The 22448-nt window shown below is 37.2% G+C and overlaps 1 protein-coding gene across 3 annotated transcripts in view; it reads left to right on the forward strand.

Moving 5' to 3' along the window:
• Positions 1-22448, forward strand: part of LOC145268701 (trafficking protein particle complex subunit 8-like) — a 194679-nt gene that overhangs the window by 120196 nt on the left and 52035 nt on the right. For all 3 annotated transcript variants that reach the window (XM_080124237.1, XM_080124236.1, XM_080124238.1), the window contains 4 exons: positions 8422-8587; positions 12243-12556; positions 16823-16926; positions 21156-21306. In XM_080124237.1, the coding sequence (XP_079980363.1) occupies positions 8422-8587; positions 12243-12556; positions 16823-16926; positions 21156-21306 (735 nt within the window). The remainder of the gene's footprint in view (positions 1-8421; positions 8588-12242; positions 12557-16822; positions 16927-21155; positions 21307-22448) is intronic.

Below are 22448 nucleotides of genomic sequence, written 5' to 3' on the forward strand. Positions count from 1 at the left end.
CCCCCACTTTCTCTCTCTCTCTATCTCCCCCACTTTCTCTCTCTCTCTATCTCCCCCACTTTCTCTCTCTCTCTATCTCCCCCACTTCTCTCTCTCTCTATCTCCCCCACTTTCTCTCTCTCTCTATCTCCCCCACTTTCTCTCTCTCTCTATCTCCCCCACTTTCTCTCTCTCTCTATCTCCCCCACTTTCTCTCTCTCTCTATCTCCCCCACTTTCTCTCTCTCTCTATCTCCCCCACTTTCTCTCTCTCTCTATCTCCCCACTTTCTCTCTCTCTCTCCCCCACTTTCTCTCTCTCTCTCCCCCACTTTCTCTCTCTCTCTCCCCCACTTTCTCTCTCTCTCTCCCCCACTTCTCTCTCTCTCTCTCCCCCCACTTTCTCTCTCACTCTCTCTCTCCCCCCACTTTCTCTCTCTCTCTCTCTCCCCCACTTTCTCTCTCTCTCTCCCCCACTTTCTCTCTCTCTCTCTATCTCTCCCACTCTCTCTCTCTCTCCCCTCTTTCTCTCTTTCTCTCCTCTCTCTCCCTCTCTCTCTCCCTCCTCTCGCTCCCTCCCTCTTTCTCTCGCTCTTTTTCTCCCTCTCTTCTCTCTTGCTCCCTCTCTCTCTCTCTCTCTCTCTCTCTCTCTCTCGCTTTCTCTCTCTCTCTCGCTCGCTCTCTCTCTCTTGCTCGCTTGCTCTTTCTCTCTCTCGCTCTCTCTCCTGCTCGCTCGCTCTCTCTCTACCCCTCTTTTAACATCATTTTTATCTTCTTTGGGGAACCCTTCATCTTTTTATCTTCCACAAACCTGCTCTACATTTTCTGTGCTTCAGTGGTTCAAAATGTCTCCAAATTGCATTCTTTTTATGATCTTGTCTTATGAAACGTGTTTCCGAATTTTCCCATGTACAGAGGATAACGAATGAATGTTTATTTACTTCTTCTCCTGCAGGTTAGGTACAAGGTCAAGTGTGGTGGGTTTGATGCAACTGTTTCTGTAGAAATAACCGGATAAAAACTTGACAGGTTTTCAGTCTGTGTCGTTTACCACTTGGCCGCCATCAACTCTGTGAATAATCTTGTATATAAAACTTGTTGTAATTTTTGGTTTATTTGGACTACTATTCTCATTTTGCATCTTATTCTTACTATTTTTCTGATGATGTACCTGCGATTTTCAGATACATCTTGTCGAATTCAGGAATCTGTACAAAACTCTATTGTGTGTGTGTCCATCTGTCTCCATTTTTCAAAGTGCATCTTCTCAAAGACGCAAGGTCACAAAACAGCGCAAGACTAGTCAAATGATTGCATTTTTTTGTAGACTGTTGTTATATATATATATATTTGTAGTCATCGACATACAGTCATGTTTCATTGTATCACAACTCATCAGTGCCACTAGACTAACACCTCTCCCAAGCCAAGAATTGAACCTAGAACCGTCGTGTTGACACTCGGCAGTTCTCTTACTCGACAACGGAAGCGATGCCCGCAAATAACCTGTTTCGCATTTTTCAGCCAATATAGATATATATATATATATATATATATATATATATATATAGCAGGTCTTGTTTTTGGTTGTCGTCTTTTTGTTTTTGGTCATCGTCGTCGCCGTTGTCTTGTTTTTTTGGTGGTCACCCTTGTCTTGTTTTTTTGGTGGTCACCCTTGTCTTGTTTTTTTTGGTCGTCACCGTAGTCTTGTATTTTTTGGTCGTCACCGTAGTCTTGTATTTTTGGTCGTCACCGTTGTCTTGTATTTTTGGTCGTCGCCGTTGTCTTGTATTTTTGGTCGTCGCCGTTGTCTTGTATTTTTGGTCGTCGCCGTTGTCTTGTATTTTTGGTCGTCGCCGTTGTCTTGTATTTTTGGTCGTCGCCGTTGTCTTGTATTTTTGGTCGTCGCCGTTGTCTTGTATTTTTGGTCGTCGCCGTTGTCTTGTATTTTTGGTCGTCGCCGTTGTCTTGTATTTTTGGTCGTCGCCGTTGTCTTGTATTTTTGGTCGTCGTCGTTGTCTTGTATTTTTGGTCGTCGCCGTTGTCTTGTATTTTTGGTCGTCGCCGTTGTCTTGTATTTTTGGTCGTCGCCGTTGTCTTGTATTTTTGGTCGTCGCCGTTGTCTTGTATTTTTGGTCGTCGCCGTTGTCTTGTATTTTTGGTCGTCGCCGTTGTCTTGTATTTTTGGTCGTCGCCGTTGTCTTGTATTTTTGGTCGTCGCCGTTGTCTTGTATTTTTGGTCGTCGCCGTTGTCTTGTATTTTTGGTCGTCGCCGTTGTCTTGTATTTTTGGTCGTCGCCGTTGTCTTGTATTTTTGGTCGTCGCCGTTGTCTTGTATTTTTGGTCGTCGCCGTTGTCTTGTATTTTTGGTCGTCGCCGTTGTCTTGTATTTTTGGTCGTCGCCGTTGTCTTGTATTTTTGGTCGTCGCCGTTGTCTTGTATTTTTGGTCGTCGCCCTTGTCTTGTTTTTTTGGTCGTCACCGTTGTCTTGTTTTTTTGGTCGTCACCGTTGTCTGGCTCTTGTTGGTTGTCACTTATTGTCATCATTGTCTTCATTTTATCATTAATACTAGCAATGTAAAATTAAACAAAACGAATTAAGCAAAATAAAAAATGCGCATTACAAGGTGACGATACATCTGAAAATTAGCGCTCATCCATACATTTCAGTGTAGTAACCAATAAAAAAGTAACCATATACACAGATTCAAAAAAATTGTCAAAAAATGAATATATAACTGTCATCAAAGGCAAGATAAGTTTCTTTTCTACCTAACTGGATAAGATTTTAGTGTTTTTATTTAATGTAACATGTTTATTCAGCTCCAAATTCATTCAGTATTTATAGGTATATTTGAAAAAGACGTTGAATACGTTTAGCTTGGGAAAATGAGTTCACGCTTAAAAAACTATACAAAATATTGTTAAAAATCCACTCAATATATGTCAGCTTATGTCATGGTAACATATTGAGTGGGTTTCTAACAGTATTTTGTATAATTTTTTAGTTTTAACTCATTTTCCAAAACTTAACATTCAACAGCGAGCATGCCGCCATTTGTCTTTTTCAAATATACTGATAAACAGTGTTTTTCAAACCAAATAAACATTTTACATTAAATAAAAACACTAAAAATTTATCCAATAAGGTAGAAAAGTGACTATCTTGCCTTTTTGATAACATTTATTTGTTATATATTTGTTTTTTGACAACTTTTTTCGTATCTGTGTATAGTAAAACAAACATCTATATATATATATTGGCAGAAAGTCATTATTCAAACACGTCTGATTGAACACGACTGAATTCCTTTTTCCGATTTTGTTGCATAACTTTTCCATTCTAATTCAATATATATATATATATATTGACCTTGTCAGTATGTGTGTGTGTGTTAAAATCTCTACCAAACTCCTTTCTGAATATTTTGTCTAGAGTTAAAATTTGATATATAGGGTATTTGGACCTGTAGCACACTTCTGATTTGGTTTTTAGCTGGTAAAAAAAGCTGCTAAGCTATTGACCTTGGCAGGAGTAGTTGACTAAACTTACAAGCAGAAATCTACATTTATAAGTTAAACTTTTTTTCTTTTTTTTAACTATTTGTGTATCAACATGACTCAGAGGTTAAAGAATCAGATTGTAGAGTTGTATGATTTGGTTTCGATACTTACTAACTGATGACATCTAAGTGGGTTTTTTTTTTGTTCTTGTTTTTTTACTTTGGATATTACTACTATATATTAGGTAAAATATAATAATTAGTTCAGAAATGGCTCTATAAAAAATAAATACGTAATCTGCATTAATTAAAATATAATATTTAAATATATCATACGACCGGGCAATGCTGGGTGGTCTGCTAGTTTTTGCATAAAACTGAAGTTATCATATTATTTAATTGGAATTCATTATTGAGATGAGTATTATTTATTAATTTTTATTTGTTGCGGACTATTATTCTCATCTTTTTTAGTTGTTGTTTCACGACGTTTCGGCCAACTATTCGTCAGGTGGTAACCGCGACGGGATAGGAACTCCAAATCTCCAAACTGCATTCTCAGCAATCACTGCCTTCCATAGTTGTTGTCGTCTCACCACGTTTTGACCAAGTAAGCCTCTGGCCAGCTTTTGGATAGGATTGAAACTGCTATCTTCAGACAATTCTCACCTGGAACCATAGAGATTCAACATCTTTATCCATTGCGCCATGGGTAGTAATTGCTGAGGATGCAGTTAGGAGATTCGGATTCCTATTCCATCGCGGTTACTACCTGACGAAGGCCAGAGGAATAGTTGGCCGAAACGTCATGAAACAACAACTAAAAAAGATGAGGATAATAGTCCGCAATAAATAAAAAAAATTAATAAATTTATCATATTCAGTTTAATGTCCATGTTGCATGTTGGCTCGACTTGGACGGCTTTTAGGAATTAACTTCCAAACTAATCTATTTCTGGCTAGGTCTTTATTTATCTCTCTTTCTCAAGTCCATCTTCATCGCTTCCTATGTTTTCTTTGGCTACCTTAATTGTTCCATATCTTCATCCATTCTTTTAATGTGGCCACACGGTTCAAGATTCAGCTGTTGTGTTTGTTTTGAATTGGGATCCTTGTTTGGTGAGCAGTTTCCTTTTGTGGAAACCGTGACATATTTACCAAATTTTAGTTTCTTAAGGGTTTGTTAGGAATATTCTCCCATTTTAAAATTCAAGTATTTCAGACACCAATTAAGATAACTTTCCTAATTTTAAACTTCTTAAGACCCGTTAAGCTTGAAATCATAAATTATGAATTTCTAAATAAAGCTTCACCTGAATATTACTGAATTATTAAAAAAAAAAAAAAAAAAAAGACAACTTTAATCGTGGTAGAAGGTGAAAAATTGCCGCCATCTTGTTTAAATCGAAACGGAAAATTATCTCTCCTGTGTCTTATGATCGTTTTCATCAAATTCTTTTTTTTTTTTTTTTTAATAAATAATTTTCCAGCTTATCGATTTTCGTAATTTTCAGATATAATCATCTTAAAAATACGAGGAACACGTAGATAGCATTTTTTTTCCATGTGAAATTCAGTTTTAGGATTTCTAAATTCTCGTCCCAATTGTGAAAAAGCGCCTAAAATTCTTTTATGAGTTTGGCTGCTCTTATAATTAGATGACTAGGACTGTTCATTAGCCACCAATTAAGACAAATTTCCTGAATGTCGATTTCTTAAGGCCCCTTAAGCTTGAACCATAAATTTTAGACATTTTTTAGAATCAAAATCGTGTAATAAATTTTGAAAATTAAAATAAGGATTCTAGATATACGGCTTATTACTATTGTATTTGTATTTTAATCTTTTTGTAAGGAGACATAAAATTGGTACAATGATGTTCTGATCAGAGAATAAGTTAACCCCATCCTGTGACTCGTGTTCGAGTTATTTGGAACTTTGGACTACTGTTCTCATCTTTAGTGTTATTTTCACAACATTTTGGTCGATGTAATCTTCAGCCTTTTTCAGGTGTATCTTAAAAAAACTCTGGAATTTGGACATAATTTCACAAGGGTAGCATGCTCTTGTTCTGTCAGCCGTGACTGGATAGAGGTCCAAAGTAATTCGCAATTGTATCTTTAGGTTGCTCACACTGAGAATTGAACCTTCAACCTTCAGGAGAATATCACTTTTTTACAAGGGGCAAAAGTGTAACATCCCTCTCTCGTTCTCTTTCCTCCTCTCCATCTGCTCTTCTTTGCTCAGCCCATTCCCATCTCTGGACACACACACACACACACACACATAGAGCTCAAGTCAGTGTAAGGGAAATAACTCTATGAAAAACAAGTGAAGCATGCATGGTCCCTTGTGAGTGCACAGTGAACGAGGCATAAAAAAAAATTCAGCATTTGCCCCCCCCCACCCTCATTTAGCCCCGAAAGTCCCCAAGGCCTTAACATATTTAAATTTGAGTTCAGCACCATGCAAAACTGCTAAATAGACATACACAGAAAATTTTGGACAAATTATGGTAAAATAGTTCCAAAAATGAAGTGTTTTTATTAGCCCTAAAAGAGCCCCTGGGGCACACCCAAGAGATATCTTGAATTATAGACAAACAAAATTATATAGAAATCATTTAGTTACAACTTTTCAGAAAGTTTTATAAAAATCCAAGGCATCAATTTTTTTTTTTTTTTTTGAAGTGTCAATTTTAGCCATTGTAACCCAAAATTCAACCAGAGTTTTCCCAGAAAATCTGTTCTGTTACTTTTTTTTTTTTTGTTTTGTTTTTTTTACTCATATCATGTTTAATGTTTATGTAAAATGCCAAAAAATTCCAAGGCGTAGTTATTGAGAAAAGTGCAGACAGATAAACGGACAAGGGTGAATTTATAGGTCCACCCTCCTTTTGTCGGGGTTGGGGGGGATGAGTACACTATTACACTGTTTTTTGTCACGTATCATGCAGCTCACTTTTTTCTTTTTTTTTTTTTTTTTACCTCATTGGTCCAATCAAAATCAGGAACACACATTTGTCAAGAAAGCACTCTTTTTCTTTCTTTACCAAAACAAACTGCAGTCCATGTGTTTTGTGTGAATTCACTTGCCAAAAAACAGTTCTTCACTCTTGTTTTTTCTATTCCATACACATCGTCAAATAGTCCGCAAAACTTGCTGCTCTTCAAGTGCAACTGTGTGCGCACAACATTGCTGCGTATTTTTTTTTTTTTGCGTTTTTTTTTTTTGCGTTTTTTTTTGTTTTTTTTGCGTTTTTTTTTTTTTCTTTTGCATTTTTTTTTTTTCTTTTGCGTTTTTTTTTTATGCATTTCTATGTGCTTTTAAACTTTATTGATTGGCGTAATTTTATTATTTTTCGTATTGTACAGATCGTAAGTCAATTTTTGTAATTTTTTTATCTTTGGTATGACTTGACCGAGGATTGAACCCTGGTTTTCCAGTCCATTAACCCTTTACCACCAGAATTGTTTATGCAATAAGTAAATTTTTTTAATCATGACACTCACATGTGGCGGAAGTTAGCATGCAACTGAAGCATGAATATAAACACAACTGAAACCACTATCGATAACTTTCCCCCACATATTATCTGTGCCTAAATCGAAACGTAGATTCCATGAACAAAGCTTCTTTCTTAGAACTGCACGCCTATGGAACTCTGTTCCGTTTGCCTGTTTCCCAGCTGACTAAAGCTTGGTTGTCTTCAAGTCCAACATAAACAAATTCTTGATGAACCGCCTCCTTAAGTAATCCAATTTACCAAATTTCCATTAATAACAATTACTACAATATTATCCCATTGATTACTGTACACTCAGTAACATTGATCCTCTAGTGGCCTCAGGACCTTGATAAGTATGTAAAAGTAAATAAGTAAATAAAATAAACACCCTCATTTATTTGTTGAACCATGCACAGGCGTAAACTTTGAGGATCAGTTGGGCTGACAAGTCATAAGAGTAGGAAAAATTTCCTATAAAGGAAATCTTTTTTTGGAAAGGCGACATAAAAGTATGATTTGGTGGTAAAGGGCTAACAAATATTCTTACCATATGCCAAATGTGCCAGTATTAATATATAAGTTTACCAAAAATACCATCTCTTTATGAAATAAGTTAGCAGCGTAGTTACAAGCGATAGAAAAAAATAAAGGACCTGTTTAGTTTATTCAAGACATTAAAAAAGGAAACTATTGAAAAAGAAAAAAACCTACTGTACATACTTGTTATCAAATAAAGTTTTCCAAAACAAAATATTTCATTTAATTTGATCAAGTAGTTTTTTGCTTTTTTTTTTTTTTTTTTTTATACAGAGGAAAAATCAAATTTTAATGAAATCGATCGTGTCATTGCCGTCTTGCCTATTTCGTGGACAAAGAGGGAGATGCCAGGGGAGATAACTCCAATCACCGCTTCAAGTTTGACAAGTTTTGATGAGATTATTTTGAAACATAGGCAGAAAAAATACCTAAATAAATTTTTTTTTTTTTCACTTATTTTACAGAGTTTTTTTTCTGTCCTTTTTAATCCCTTTTTCATTTTGTCCTTTGTTAATCCCTTTTTCATTTAAAGGCAACCCCTCCTCATCAGTGAAATAGGCAAGATGGCCGCAACATGATCGATTTCATTAAAATTTGATTTTTCTCTGTAAAAAAAAAAAAAAAAAAAAAACTACTAAAGTGATTTTTTTTTTTATGAAACCTTTATTCCATAACGAGTACATACAATACAATATATATATTTTTTTATTTTCAATATTTTAATTTTTAGTACCAAAAACAAAAAATTAAGGAAATTACTTCAATCAAAAAAGTTCGAAAGTACTCATTTCTGTTGCTGCTGATTCTACTTTTCTTTATGCTTAAAAAAATTACGGGTAAAAAAAAAAAAAAATCACATTTGAATCTGGATTTTTTTTTTTTTCACTCTTTTCTAGGAAGGGGCTGATTATGACATCCCCGAAAATAATCTGTTAAACATGCAAGATGAATTCCCGACCCAGCTTAACGAAAATACAAGTCAAATGGAGCCGGCTACTAACGAACAGGTTGAAACAGGTGTTGAAGCAATGGAAAGTAAGCAACAAGGGACAGGGGAACAAGGCAAGTATTTCCACCTTTTTCTTCTTTAGAGGATCGATTAGGCTTCTGTGACACGTGGTGAAATCAAACAACTGACCCCTGATAATCTTCGGACTTTGGCTCGTGATGTCTAGTCTCCGAGAGGCTATCACATTAAGTCCTGAACGCCTCGGTGTAGAATTCTCTGAAAGCGAAAAGCGAAGCTTGCAGATTCCAGAAAGAAGGAAGACAAACAAATAAAAATTCTATTCTACCAAAAATTAATTTCACAAAATTACAATCTTTTTTACAGATATGTACACGTTCAGTTCTTAGCACATTTTTAAATGCAGTTCTTAGCACATTTTTATAAAGTCTCAAATCTCTCTTTGTTGATGGAACAATGGCGGAATGGAGGGGGGGGTCAGGCATTGGGAGCGATGTTATTATCTTGAGATTCCACACAAATCTGTCTCCAACCTGAATTCTGTCTCCGATCTGACTAATTTCGAGCAGCATTGACCTTATATAGTCCAGGTCAGGTCGGAAAATCCACTAAGCCAATCAAGTTAAGATACATATCTGGGGGAAACCCCAGATGCGAATTGCGGGTGTGCACTTCACCAATTTGTAATCTGGGACCAAAAATGATATCTGTTTCCATGACCTTAGAGGTTAATCCTTGTCATTCAGAATACCTGACTTGGTGTTCTTCAGGCCAGACAAATGTCATCGTCATTATTCTAACATTTCCTGTTATTGAATTTTTAAACAACAAAATATATATCTGGCCTTTCAATAAGACAAAATATATCTGATTTTTACAATAAAACAAAATATATATCTATATCTTTTGATTCAAGTCTTTTTGATATCCGCTGTCGTCAGGGATTAATTTAACAATTTTAGCATATTTACCCGTTCTTTCTTAGGTCCTAGGGGTTCTCAACCTCCCCAATGGGGAGCAAATTGCTCCCTCGAGTTGATCACGTTACACTTCAAGGACCCCAGAAAACAAGAAAAATAGAAGAATGGCTTTGGATCTACACTGGTCGAAGAAACCAAAACAACCAATCAAACCAATCCGTCGCCATGACAACGACGGCAACAGCGAAAAAAAAGATGCTGATATATTTCAAATTCAGAAAAATGTAATCAGCGTTTCTTTCGGAGAAAGTTAGCCATTAAGAATTTGAAACACGAGTTAGTTGCACGCCTATGGAATTGTCTTCCGTTTTCCTGCTTTCCAGCTGATTACAATATGGTTGTCTTCAAGTCGAACGTAAACAAGTTTTTGATGAGCCGTTCCATATAAGTTAGCAAAGTTACCAAATTTCCATTACTATATTGTCCAATTTCTACTGTACACTCTTTAACCCTTATCCTCAAGTGGCCTTGATAAGTGGTGATGCCTATATAAAAATAACAAAAAAATATGAAAGAAAAAACATTTGTTGTCAACCAGCGTAAACTAAAGGTCGGTCTATCTTTTACTCATCTCATTTGTCAGTCATAAAGAGATATATATATATATATATATATATATATATATATAGTTTACAGGGTTATGGCCCTTACACCGACGTTCTCTTTTGTTTTATTTCTTCTAAATACAGATATATATATATATATATATATATATCGAACCAATGTGAGAGAACTACAAAATGTCGAAAACTCAGAAATCTTGCTAGAGTTTGATATAAAAAAAAAAAAATATTCGCTCGAATGACAAAAGAAAAATAATAAAAAGGAAAAATATCAGGAAAGAAATAAAACAAAAGAGAACGTCGGTGTAAGGGGCATAACCCTGTAAACTATTTCTGTTATAAATTTATCTTCCCAGTGACATAAAGAGGACTAACTCTGTAAGTTATTTCTGTTGTGAATTCGCCTTGTTCTTTTTGTTATTGGGAGCTCAAAAAAAAAAAAGAAAGAAAGCAAAAAGAAAAACTTATGGACTTATATATATATATATATATATATATATATATATATTAGTAATTGTCTGTATTTTTGAGATGAGGTGTTTTCATTGATTGAGATTGTCGGACTGACTTCCTCATCTTGGTTGTTATAGTCACAACGTTTCAGGTGCTGAATTCAATCCTGAACGAAGGCAGTGAAAAGTAACATTTAAAACAGAATCAGCAACTATGTCCCAGAGCCTAGCTAGAGTCCGAACACGGTACCCCCGTAATAATAATAAAGGGTTGGGTTCGAGACTCCTAACAAACGGTTCCCCAGTTCAATACAAAACACCTGATGAAGGCCGGAGGGCAAAACGGCTGAAACATTGTGACTATAACAACCATCATATATATATTATCGTATTTTGAAATTTGTATATATTACCTATTCGTTCTTTGATTCTGTTGATTAGAATAAAAAGGAATATACACATGTTGAATTGATTATCTTTTCATGTTAAAAATATATACTGACTCTTCACTGACCTACCATTTCTTACAGCGACAGAACAGCCGATTGCTGAATAAATCTATCTATTCATCTAATATCTATTTTATATAACATACAAGCCTATAGTTTGTGTTTAAGTCGAGAAGAGCAGATAATGGTTACCCCCATTTAAAATGCTCTTTTTGATAAAGGAAGTCAATTAAATACAGGCTGGCACATAGCTCCTCGCATCCTTCCCAGCAACCCGAGGATTTTTATTTATTTTTTGTTTTTTTTTAATTCATCACGATCGGATAATAAAGCTAACCTCAGAAGGGGCACGTCACACACTGCACATGTAAACAAATGGATAATAAATCAGATTGCTTGATTTTTCATCACAAAGACTGTTTTAAAAGAAAAAGTAGGGGCAGATATATATTAAATACTTATTTTTTAATGTGTGCTTTTTGTTTTCTTTTCATTAGAAAACTTTAATAAATAAATGTAGAAATCCAGAATAAATACGATTTAAGTTCCTCGCTCTCCTTATAGTCCAGACCTTGCTCCCTGTGACTTTTGGTTATTCCCTAAGCTCAAGGAAAACCTTAGACGCTGTCGCTATGAGACAATTGAGATAAGGATCATTGACACGCTCACACAAGAGGACTTCCATGGGGTATTCCAGAAGTTGTTGGAACGGCACAAAAAGTGCATTGCAGCCAGAGAAGATTACTTCAAAGGGGACTAGAGTTTCATGTGTGCACTATAAATAAAAGTGCTCATACGAGAAAAGTCTGGAAACTTATTGAATGTACCTCGTCTCTAATATAAATCTCACCTCTTTGTCTACCTAAAATTTTCGACAGAGGCGACGAATTTTCACGAGACCAGTATCATTTTGGAAGCTCAACCCTTCAAATGACAAATATCCAAAAATTGGCTAGGAGGGGGTCGCTTTTTTTGCCGATATTTTCGAAAGTCTCTTTTTCGATTGACTAGCTTTAATTTAAATCTTTGTCACTTCCGGTTTGGCGATGGACGCAACGGCAAAAAACGTCACTTTTTTTGGGGGGGGGTGCAGCACACACCTTCAAACGCCCGGGCAATGCGAAGTACCCAGGCTAGTAATAATATAAATGTAAACAGACTTTATCATTTGTTATACAAGAATTTCTTGACAAATATGCGAGGTTTCATAAATTTTCAAATTAAATCAGTGTCGAATATTGATTGGGATGGATGTTGGGATGGATGACATCATGGTTTTGTGATGTTTCTTTTTTATTTTTTTCAGGTGGCCTTGTAAATTCTCCGGGCAGTCCAAAAATCTTTGACCACCCATTGGCCGAAGAGAGTCGTAGCCTTAACGGCAGCATGACCACCACTGATCCCCTCTCTCCTGATGGAACCGGCACAACAATGTCTGGTGTCGCAACCACAACTGGAGGTCACTTTATTATTTCTCCCACGGAGAAGCCCAAGTCGGACCTGCATGGCATGTGTCTGACGATGAGTGACCATGACCGTCTACGTATCTTTCTCCATGAATTCTGCGTACGAGCCCTCATTCCTTGGGCCGAGCGACATATGAGGATACTCAACGATCAGGTAAGTTTTGGTCATCTATTTTTTTGTCACATGATATGCTGCGTAGCATAAGAGGCTAATAGGTAGACACAGCAGCCTAAAAAAGAAAATAGCGGCAGAGTTCTTATAATACAGGTCCTGGATATGACCTTAAACTATATCCAGTGGTGAGGCCTCAGCTTGCGGGCTTTGGGGAGTGTGGAGCCACCTTTTAATTGCCGTTGCTCCCAGGTCCACTCTGACCCGGAGTGGTAGTACCTGTTAGGGTCCCAACTATGGGTTAAATAGAAACCAACTTGAAAAAAAAAACATATTCTATTAAAACTTTTTCTTCAAAATCACTGGATTCAGCATTAAATAACCTGAAAAGGGTTGATATGCCGTAAAACAAAAACAACCAACCAATCTTATAATACGTCCAACAGGGATCAGCAGCACCCCTCGTAGACCTGTGAACCGGAGTAAGGTTCAACATCGGCTTTGATGGTATGTAATCATGTCTTTAGCTGGCCTTCTGGGTATCTTCGCTGATCTTGGAGTGGTTCTGAAGCTATTGCTTTGTGGATCAACTTTGCCTCTGTTGCAGTGCATAGCGTGGCCAAACCAACAAAGTCTCCTGTTTAAAAGAGCTTTGTTAAGGGAGTCGGTTCTGCTTCATTTTCCAATTTGTGTATTGGATACAAAATGGTGCCAGCAAACCCGCAGAATTTGTTAGAGGCAGTATAAGTCCAGTATTACCAATCTTTTGAAATTCGCAGCTCTCATCGTCGGAGCATCATAAGGAGCATCATCAGCACAATCAACTGATAAATTGTTTCTATTGTGAAATCACAATCGATATAATCTCTTGCGATTTCATGAAATTGTTTGATAGGGTCCCACATACAAGACTCTTGGAGAAAATTTGTTCAGATCGGATGGATTAAAGGATTTTTAATGAACAGAAAACCAAGAGTGTTGATGAATGGAGCTGCTTCCGAGTGGTATGATGTGATAAGTGGTCTCTGTCAGGGATTGGCCCTAGTGCCCCTAGTTTTTGGTCCCCCGATTTATCGGAGAGGGACCTATGTTTTCAGTGGTGTCTGTGCATCCATCCATTAGTCCGGACAATTGCCAGATAACCATTCATTAGTTTTTCCTAAAATTTTGCCACAAATTGTATTTTATTAAACAGATGTGCACAGTAAAAAAAATTTTTTTTTTTTTGCGAAAATTCTCGTTGCATCCCCGGAGGCTCAAAAGAGGTCAACATGTCCTAAAATGACCAAAAATGACACGTTTTGCCCTATAACTTTTGATCCATGAGTGATGTCTATTCATGCACGCTCCTGCTAATCCTCCATTATGAAGGCAACTGAACATACACACTTGCCTTACCCCTAACCCTTCTCACATTCATCATTTCTTCACTATTTTTTGTGGCATCATCTCACATGCAGCATCAGAGGAGGACTACACATGCGCGGCTTTTTGTTATTATTAATGACTTGCCATGCTGCTCGGAAAACGGTAGTGATATATGAGGGGTGTGCAATAAGTAATGCCCTTGACCCACTTCCCATAGAGCAACGAAACTTGGCACAGTTATTAGTCTTTCTCTACATAGGAACCACCCAGAGTTATGCATTTCTCCCATCGTTTGATGCAGCTCTGGAGACCGTTTTTGTAGAACACCCCAGGTTGGTCCTCCAACCACGACGTGACTTCAGAAATCAAGGCTGCATCATCTGGGAAACGCTTTCCTTTCAAAAACAACTTCATGGCTGGGAAGAGGTAAAAGTCAGAGAGTGCAAGCTCAGGAGAGTAGAGAGAATGGGGGAGGATTTCATAACCACACGCCCGTGCTTCTGATCTGGCGACATGCGAGTTGTGGACCGGAGCGTTGTCCTGCAGGAGGAGATTACCTTTGCTGATCTTGTCCTGCCTCTTGATTTTGATAGCTTCCCTTAATTTCCTCAAAAGTGAGGATAATAGGCTCCTGTAATTGTGGTACCCTTTGCCAGGAAATCTGTCATCACTACTCCGTCCTGGTCCCAGAAAACTGTGAGCATGACCTTACCAGCGGAGGGCTGCACCCTTGCCATTTTTGGAGGTGGTGAGTCCAAGTGCTTCCACTGCATTGACTGGGCTTTGGTCTCTGGATCATAGTGATGGATCCGGGTTTCATCCTGTGTAATCAGTCTTTTGAAAAACTTTGGCACATCTCCAAATTCATCCTCGAGCACTTGACGCGTTCTCACTTCTAGAATGGTGTGAGCAACCTGGGAATCCATCTGGCAGACACCTTATGCATATGCAAATGGTCATGAATGATAGTTTCCACAGACCCTGTACTAATCTTGACATCTTGGGCTATTTGGCGAATAATAATGCGGCGATCTTCCAAAATAAGAGCCTGAAATTGACGGACAAATGCCTCATCAATGGCAGAAAGGGGGGGGGGCAAGTCTGGGAGTTGTTTCCACAGACTTCCGGCCATGTTTGAATTCACGATGCCAACGTTTTACAAGGTCATATGATGGGGCATTATCACCATAAGTTTCTTTCATTTCATAAAAAGTCTCCTGTGGTGTGTGTCCTTTCAAATACAAAAACCAGATCACTGCTCGACATTCAACAGGCTCCATTTCACACCTGACTCGGTTCAAACACCTGTAAAACACAAACCACAATTAGTTCAGAGCTGTAATTTGCTACATAACCCGTAGAGATATAAATCATTTCACATGCAAAATTTCAGCTAGATCAGACAACTGGAAGTGAGTCAGGGGCATTACTTATTGCATGCCGCTCGTATATCTATATGCAGATGACACTAAAATCTTCAAGACAATACGGGTCCTGGATATGACCTTAAACTATATACGATGATGAGGTCCCAGCTAGCGGGCTTTGGGGAGTGTGGAGCCACACCTTAATTGCCGTTGCTCCCAGGTCCACTCTGACCCGGAGTGATAGTACCTATTAGGGTCCCAACTATGGGTTAAATAGAAACTGACTTGAAGAAAAAAAAAAACAAATATATTCTATTAAAAACTTTTTTCTTCAAAATTACTGGATTTAGCATTAAATGGCTTGAAAAGGGTTGATATGCTGTAAAACAAATACAACCAAGCAAGACAATAGGAGAAGATGACTGTTTAAGACTACAGAGACCTGGACAACATGAAAAGATGGACAGAGAAATGGCTGCTGAGTTTTCATCTTGATAAGACAAGATACGGTGATGAATGAAAGGGAATATCATCTTCATGGGGGAGTAGAACATTCATCCACAGAAAAAGACATTGGAGTTATTATTGATGATAAATCTTTCTCCTCATATGGCGGAAAAGGTGAATAAGGCGAACAGGTAAGAATTATAAGAACGTTTGTGGCTCTTGATGCGGACATATTCAAACAACTGCATGTGGCTCTGGTTTGGCCTCACTTAAAATATGCTAATCAAGTATGGAATCCATTTCTCATGAAAGACATAGAAGCAAAAGACGGGGTGCAACGCTGAGCCACAAAACTTATACGAGATATGAAAAATAAACCATATGAGGAGAGATTAAGAACATTAAACCTCCTTACGTTATCTTATAAGAGATCAAGATGAGACGTACAAGATAGTGAGTGGGAAACACGATAAAGGGTGTATAGAGAACATGTTTTGGGAAGAGGCAACACAGGTTGACAAGAGGTCATTCAAGACTCAAGAAGAGGAAGTACTCTTTCCCGTGTCGAGTGATCGACACGTGCAATGTGCTACCTGAATCGGTTATAAAAAGTGAAACAAGACTTAAGTTTGAAAAGAGCTGGATAAATTCTGGAAAAATAATGATCAGAAATATAATTATAAGGCACACATCAACCCATGCATCAACATCGTCGACCATCAAATTAGAGATGACGGCGACGACGACGACGACGACTGACAAAGTAGAGATGACGGTGACAAAGGTGTTGAGCCAGAGTCACAGGCTGAGCCTCTTCCAAGACGTCATCTGTAAGCGATCTTTGGATGAGATCACAGACGTGGTTTTAGACAATTGAAAGCATGCGAGGTGTTGTTGATTCAGGCAGCAATATTATTCTACCCCTGACATTTTGCCAACATTCAATCAACCATAGGATATGTAAGGCATAAACTGAAGATTTTTTTTGCACCAAATAGGTTTTTATTCTAAAAAGAATAATGCATTTTGTTAACAATTCCATGGGTGACCCTCTTGTGTGGGTGAGGATCACTCTATATAACTGACAATGAAATATTATAATTTTCTTTTTCTTTTTATTTTGCAGTTAACTTCAAGAAAAGGATTTCATCGATCTTTCTTCAGTGCAACTCGAAAAATATTTGGGAAACCGACAGGGCAAATAGTTACGAGTCAAAATACGACAGTTGTGTAAGTCTTTTTTTTTTTTTTTATCAAGCTGTTAGCTTTTCTGAACAAATGAGTCAGACTAGTGGAACCCAATCTGTATGTGCCTAAAATTAAACGTAAACTGCTTATCCTTGGAACATAATACTGCAGAGCTGCTTCCCAGTTGACTGTGACATGGTCGTTTTCAAGTTCAACGTGAACGAGTTCTTGTTGAGCCGTTTTCTTAAATAATTAATTTTTACCTAATTTCTCTCATCACTGATCATCAGTGTTTTCTTACCTGGCACTCATAACCTTAAGTGACTTCTGGACCTTGATAAGTGGTGACTCTGTAGTATAAAAAAAATTAAAAAATAAGGATTTTCTATAAGACATTCTACACCAATTGTTAATAATATCCCTTTTGAAATCTGGTGCTATCTGATCAGGCTGTCTGAAGATATTGGCTTCCTGAGACGAGGTCCTGGATATGACCTTAAACTATATCCGATGGTGAGGCCCCAGCTTGCGGGCTTTGAGGAGTGTGGAGCAACCCTTTAATTGCCATTGCTCCCAGGTCCACTCTGACCCGGAGTGGTAGTACCTGTTAGGGTCCCAACTATGGGTTAAATAGAAACCGACTTGAATAAAACAAATATATTCTATCAAAAATTTTTCTTCAAAGTCACTGGATTCGGCATTAAATAACCTGAAAAGGGTTGATATGCCGTAAAACAACCAACCAACCAATCCTGAGACGAAATGCACCTAAAATTGATGCTTTTTGTTTTTCTGCTTCCTTTTGCAAAGCTTAATTATGTTCTGCAAAACCAAAAACAAAAACAACCCCCCCCCCCACTTTTCCTTCTTCCCATTTCCCCTTTCTCTTTTTATCTCCTCCACTTCCTGACTGATTTCCTAACTTCAAATGTGCCAAGCATTAATTTTGTAACCCTTTTCTCTCACCCATTGCAAAACTCGTTCATGTTCTGCAGGGTAGGGAACAAAAACGATAAAATCCACTATAAAACAACCAAACCAAACACTACAAACTAGCGATTGAAGATACAAAGAGTTTGAAGAATAAAAACCTTCTACAAAATAACTGGATGCAACATGAATACTATTTCCAAAATAACTGCGTTAAATTACTCAAAAAGGGTTGATATACCGTAAAACAAACCAAACATTTTTAATTCATAAAAATAAAACTGGAAATAAACCAAACTCTACAAATAAATATTTGAAGATATAAAGAATTTGAAGCATAAAAACCATGAATGAATGAAGCTGCCTCACAACCAAACCAAACATTAATACTCTAACCCTTTTCCCTCTTCCATTGCAAAACTCATTCATGTTCTGCAGGACAGTGAACAAAAACATTAAAATTCAACAACAACCAAACCAAACACTACAAACTAGCATTTGAAGGTACAACTAACTTGAAGGATAAAAACCTTCTAGAAAATAACTGGATGCAACATGAATACTATTTCCAAAATAACTGGATTCGGCATTAAATAACTCGAAAAGGGTTGATATGCCGTAAAACAAAACATTGCACATTAAATAACCCAAAAAGTTACTTTTAATGTATCTAAAACCAAGCTTTTATCTTTACATCATCAATGCTCTGATCCCCATCTGGCATCAATTGAAATGAATGGCTCTCGTCTTGGGGAGGCCTCATCTTCTGGGTTTGACTTTTACTCCTGATCTTAAGTGGAACACATACATTAAATCCGTTGCCAAGGCTGCTGGAAAAATAATGGGATACTTCTATCGATCCAGTAAATATCTCACTGCTGATGCAATTCTGTATCTATATAAGAGCCAGGTATGTCCAAGAATGGAGTACTGTTGCCACATCTGGGCAGGAGTTGCTAGAAAGGACTTATCCTGCCTTGATAGAGTTCAAAATAGATTTTGTAGCCTTGTAGGGGATGCTCTTTTCTCTTCCCTGCAACCTCTTTCTCACAGAAGAAATGTTGCGAGTTTGTCTCTGCTTTATCGTTATTTTCATGGCAAGTGCTCGGCTGAGCTCCAATCTATGGTCTCCTCCCCCCCTCGCCAAACTTTTACAAGAAACACCCGTCTAGCAGAAATCACTACCAATAATTTCCCCCACTCTTTATCTGCACCTAAACCTAAATGTAGATTCCATGAGCAAAGCTTCTTTCTTAGAACTGCACGCCTATGGAATTGTCTTCCGTTTTCCTGCTTTCCAGCTGATTACAATATGGTTGTCTTCAATAATAATGTAATCTATATATTAATACGATAATTGTTATGCACTTCCATTTCTTGTCATAAATAATTTTACTAAGAATTCTTCATAAGTTTTGGTTTTGGTTTCGATTATAGCTGATGGAACTTAAATCATCTTTTCTTTTTTTTTTTTTTTTTTAATAAATAATTTTATCAAGAATTTTTCATAAGTTTTGGTTCCAGATTCGATTATGGCTGAAGGAACTCAAGTTATATATATATATATACATATTTTATTTTCATATGTTTTTATTTTGGTTTCAATTCCAGCTAATGCACCCAAGTCATATGGATATATTTTTTTTGTTTTTGAAATCGCAACTTTATGATATATAAAAATCGATAGAACATTAACTCTATAATAATATATATACGAAATCTGCAAGAATTAAAATATCATATTTAAGTGTACTTTATGACCGGGCTTTGCTGGGCAGTCGTGTTAGCTTAGATAAATACTTTTGCAGTTTTAACAAAAGAACTACACTAATACCAGAACGTCTCCATATACGCTGAACATCTACAGAATGCCAACATCAATATATTACATACGAATGAGTGGCCTGTGAAATTTCCACAGGTCCCGCTAATTTATATTATAATACTAGCATGGATATCTGGCGTTGCCCAGGTGGACATGAAATTCGGTTTGGACAGAGCTGCTATATAAAGAATATTGAGCATCCCCCTGAAAAGAAGAGAAAGAAGTTTGAAGAAATGTGCTGGAACCCCCCCCCCCTAAAAAAATAAATGAATCGCAGCAACTTTTGTTTCAATCAAAAAAGCAGAGAGTGCCCGTGCGGCCACACACAAAAAAAAATTAGCCGCAGTAGGCAGGCTCGAACATGAAAAAGGAAAAGAAGGGAAAAAAGCTAACGCGCTAGTTGTCACAGCCACGACGACTTATGAGGTCATGACCCTTCAAAATAATGTTTTTCCTAACCCCCCCCCCCTAAAAAAAAACAAATGAATCGCAGCAACTTTTGTTTCAATCAAAACAGCAGAGAGTGCCCGTGCGGCCACATTCAGTTTGCTTGGCTTACATGACTTACAAAAAATCTCAACGCAAAAAGTGACCCCCACTTTGCAAGAAATGATCTAGTTGACCACCATGGAATTAATCTTTTTTTCTAATTTTCAGATACTATGTGTCGTAGGGATCCGTCTTTCAGATGGTACTGGTTTTGACCCAGTCCGATGCAGCTGACTAAATTTTTTAGCGGACATACAAACACATACATTTACACACAAACTGACATTTAAGATTTATATACAGGACGAGCCTGGGTGCCTGGCGTTGCCCGGGTGTTTGGAAGTATGTGTTGAGCAAAATAATTTTTAAAAAAAAAAAGCGGTAGCAGGTAGGCGTGACGTGAAGGTAGAAAAGAAAGTGATAGAAAATCTGACGTCTTACCGTCACTCCATGACGCGTTCAAATTTAATGTAGTCAATTCAAAAAATGACTTGCAGAAATGACATTGCTTTTAAACCTCCCACGAAAGCAAATAGGACACAAGGTCATTTTTAATGTCGGGGGGGGGGCAAAACCAGCTCCCCCAAAAAAAGGGAGCACTCTAGCAGTATCCAAATAGTAATTGGTAATTGTTTCAGTATGAAGGGTTTCCCCTACATTGACCAAGGTTCAATTACAGAACAGATACTATCCGGCCCGAAGGCCGGGTAGTTGCGTTCGATTAGTTTCACCCGATCAAAAAACAGCAAAGAAACCGTTTCTGTTTGCGAATGTGAGATATTATGATTTAGGAAGTATGCGAAAACTTCTCGCGGAATCTAACCGCTCACGCTCATTTTTCCTTTTATATAATAGATGAATAGGGTAACTTATCAACCGTTATTTTAAGCTAGCAAGTCTCAGATCTTGTTTTTTTTTTGTATGACAAAAAATACAAACAATTTAATTCTCTTTTAGTAGTTTTATGTATTTGATTTTTATAACAAATGAACGATAATGCAAATCACTGTTTTTCTTTTTATTGCAGCTACACAACGGAAGCTCCCGAATTGCAAATGCGACGTCTAGCAGATTTGGCATTCTTATTCCAGATGTATGATTTTGCCTACCATACTTATCAGACTGCTAAGCGGGACTTCAATAACGACCATGCGTGGTTACATTATGCGGGCGCTTTGGTATGTACCAATATTGATTCGTCTTAAACATTTTTGCTTATTACTTAACAAGAAGAAAACCTGAATCGTGTTTCTTGTGAGTTGGTTCCCTATGGATTCTGAAACAGCTAGGTTGATTTTTTTAAATTTCACACAGTTACTTGATGTGTCCGGGAATGTTCTTACATAGGTTTTGTATCGGAATGTGTTTGATAAGTATCGAAAAATCAATACAAAAAAAAAACAATTACTGAAGTAAGTTCGATTTTGACCAAAGTTAACACTTTCATACAAGCGAACATCACAATGGTGTTAGGTTGTATAAAAGTGTTAACTTTGGCCAAAATGCAAATAGCGCCAAGTCGTGACCTTGTGTATGAGTACGAAAGCCTCTCAAAGAAACAAAGGAAAGAAATTTGATACAAGTTTTTTTTCTCCATGTGAAAGAGAGACGTTTATTAAGTCGTTTCATCACCAAACCACTGACACGTATTTCTCAAGCCAGCTACACTTTGGTCACATCCCTGTTTCTCCTTTCAGGGTCAATTAAGTTTCCAAGTCTGCAGCTACAACCAGCTACTATGTCTTCAGCTTACCCCATGGCGCATGGTCATCCAACAATTTTGTAAAAAGTCCAGATTTTTTTTTTAACAGTTCCTGTCGCACCAACATGTGCTTAAAAGTCCTATCATGCCGCCACATGGTTAAAGTTTCTCTCTCCGCCAGATGCTTTTTTATTTTTGTTCTCTCTCTGCCATGTGCTCTTGTAGAGACAGGCTCACAACGTCTCTTCTGTGGGAAAGCAATTGCAGGAAAGAGAAAAAGATATAAGAAAATAATTTACTCTTTTTTTTTTTTTTTTTTTTTTTTTTATTAATGGAGGTCACCACTTATCAAGGCTTAGAAGCCACTCGGGGATACGGGTTATTGTGTGTACAGTAATCAATGGGGTAGTATTGTAGTATTCGTTAGTATTGGAGATTTGATAAAGTGTCATTACTTAAGGGGGCAGTTCATCAGGAATTTGTTTATGTTGGACTTGAAGACATCCAAGTTGAAGTTATATTGTATGACTTGTATATGAACATAAAATTTTAATTGTTTAATTCACATAATGTAATTCCTCTTGTATATTGATGTTCTGTCTTGAATATTGAGCTTTT

Source organism: Euprymna scolopes, chromosome 44, assembly GCF_053919585.1.
Source record: "Euprymna scolopes isolate OS-2025 chromosome 44, ASM5391958v1, whole genome shotgun sequence".
In the NCBI taxonomy this organism is placed as follows: Eukaryota; Metazoa; Mollusca; class Cephalopoda; order Sepiida; family Sepiolidae; genus Euprymna; species Euprymna scolopes.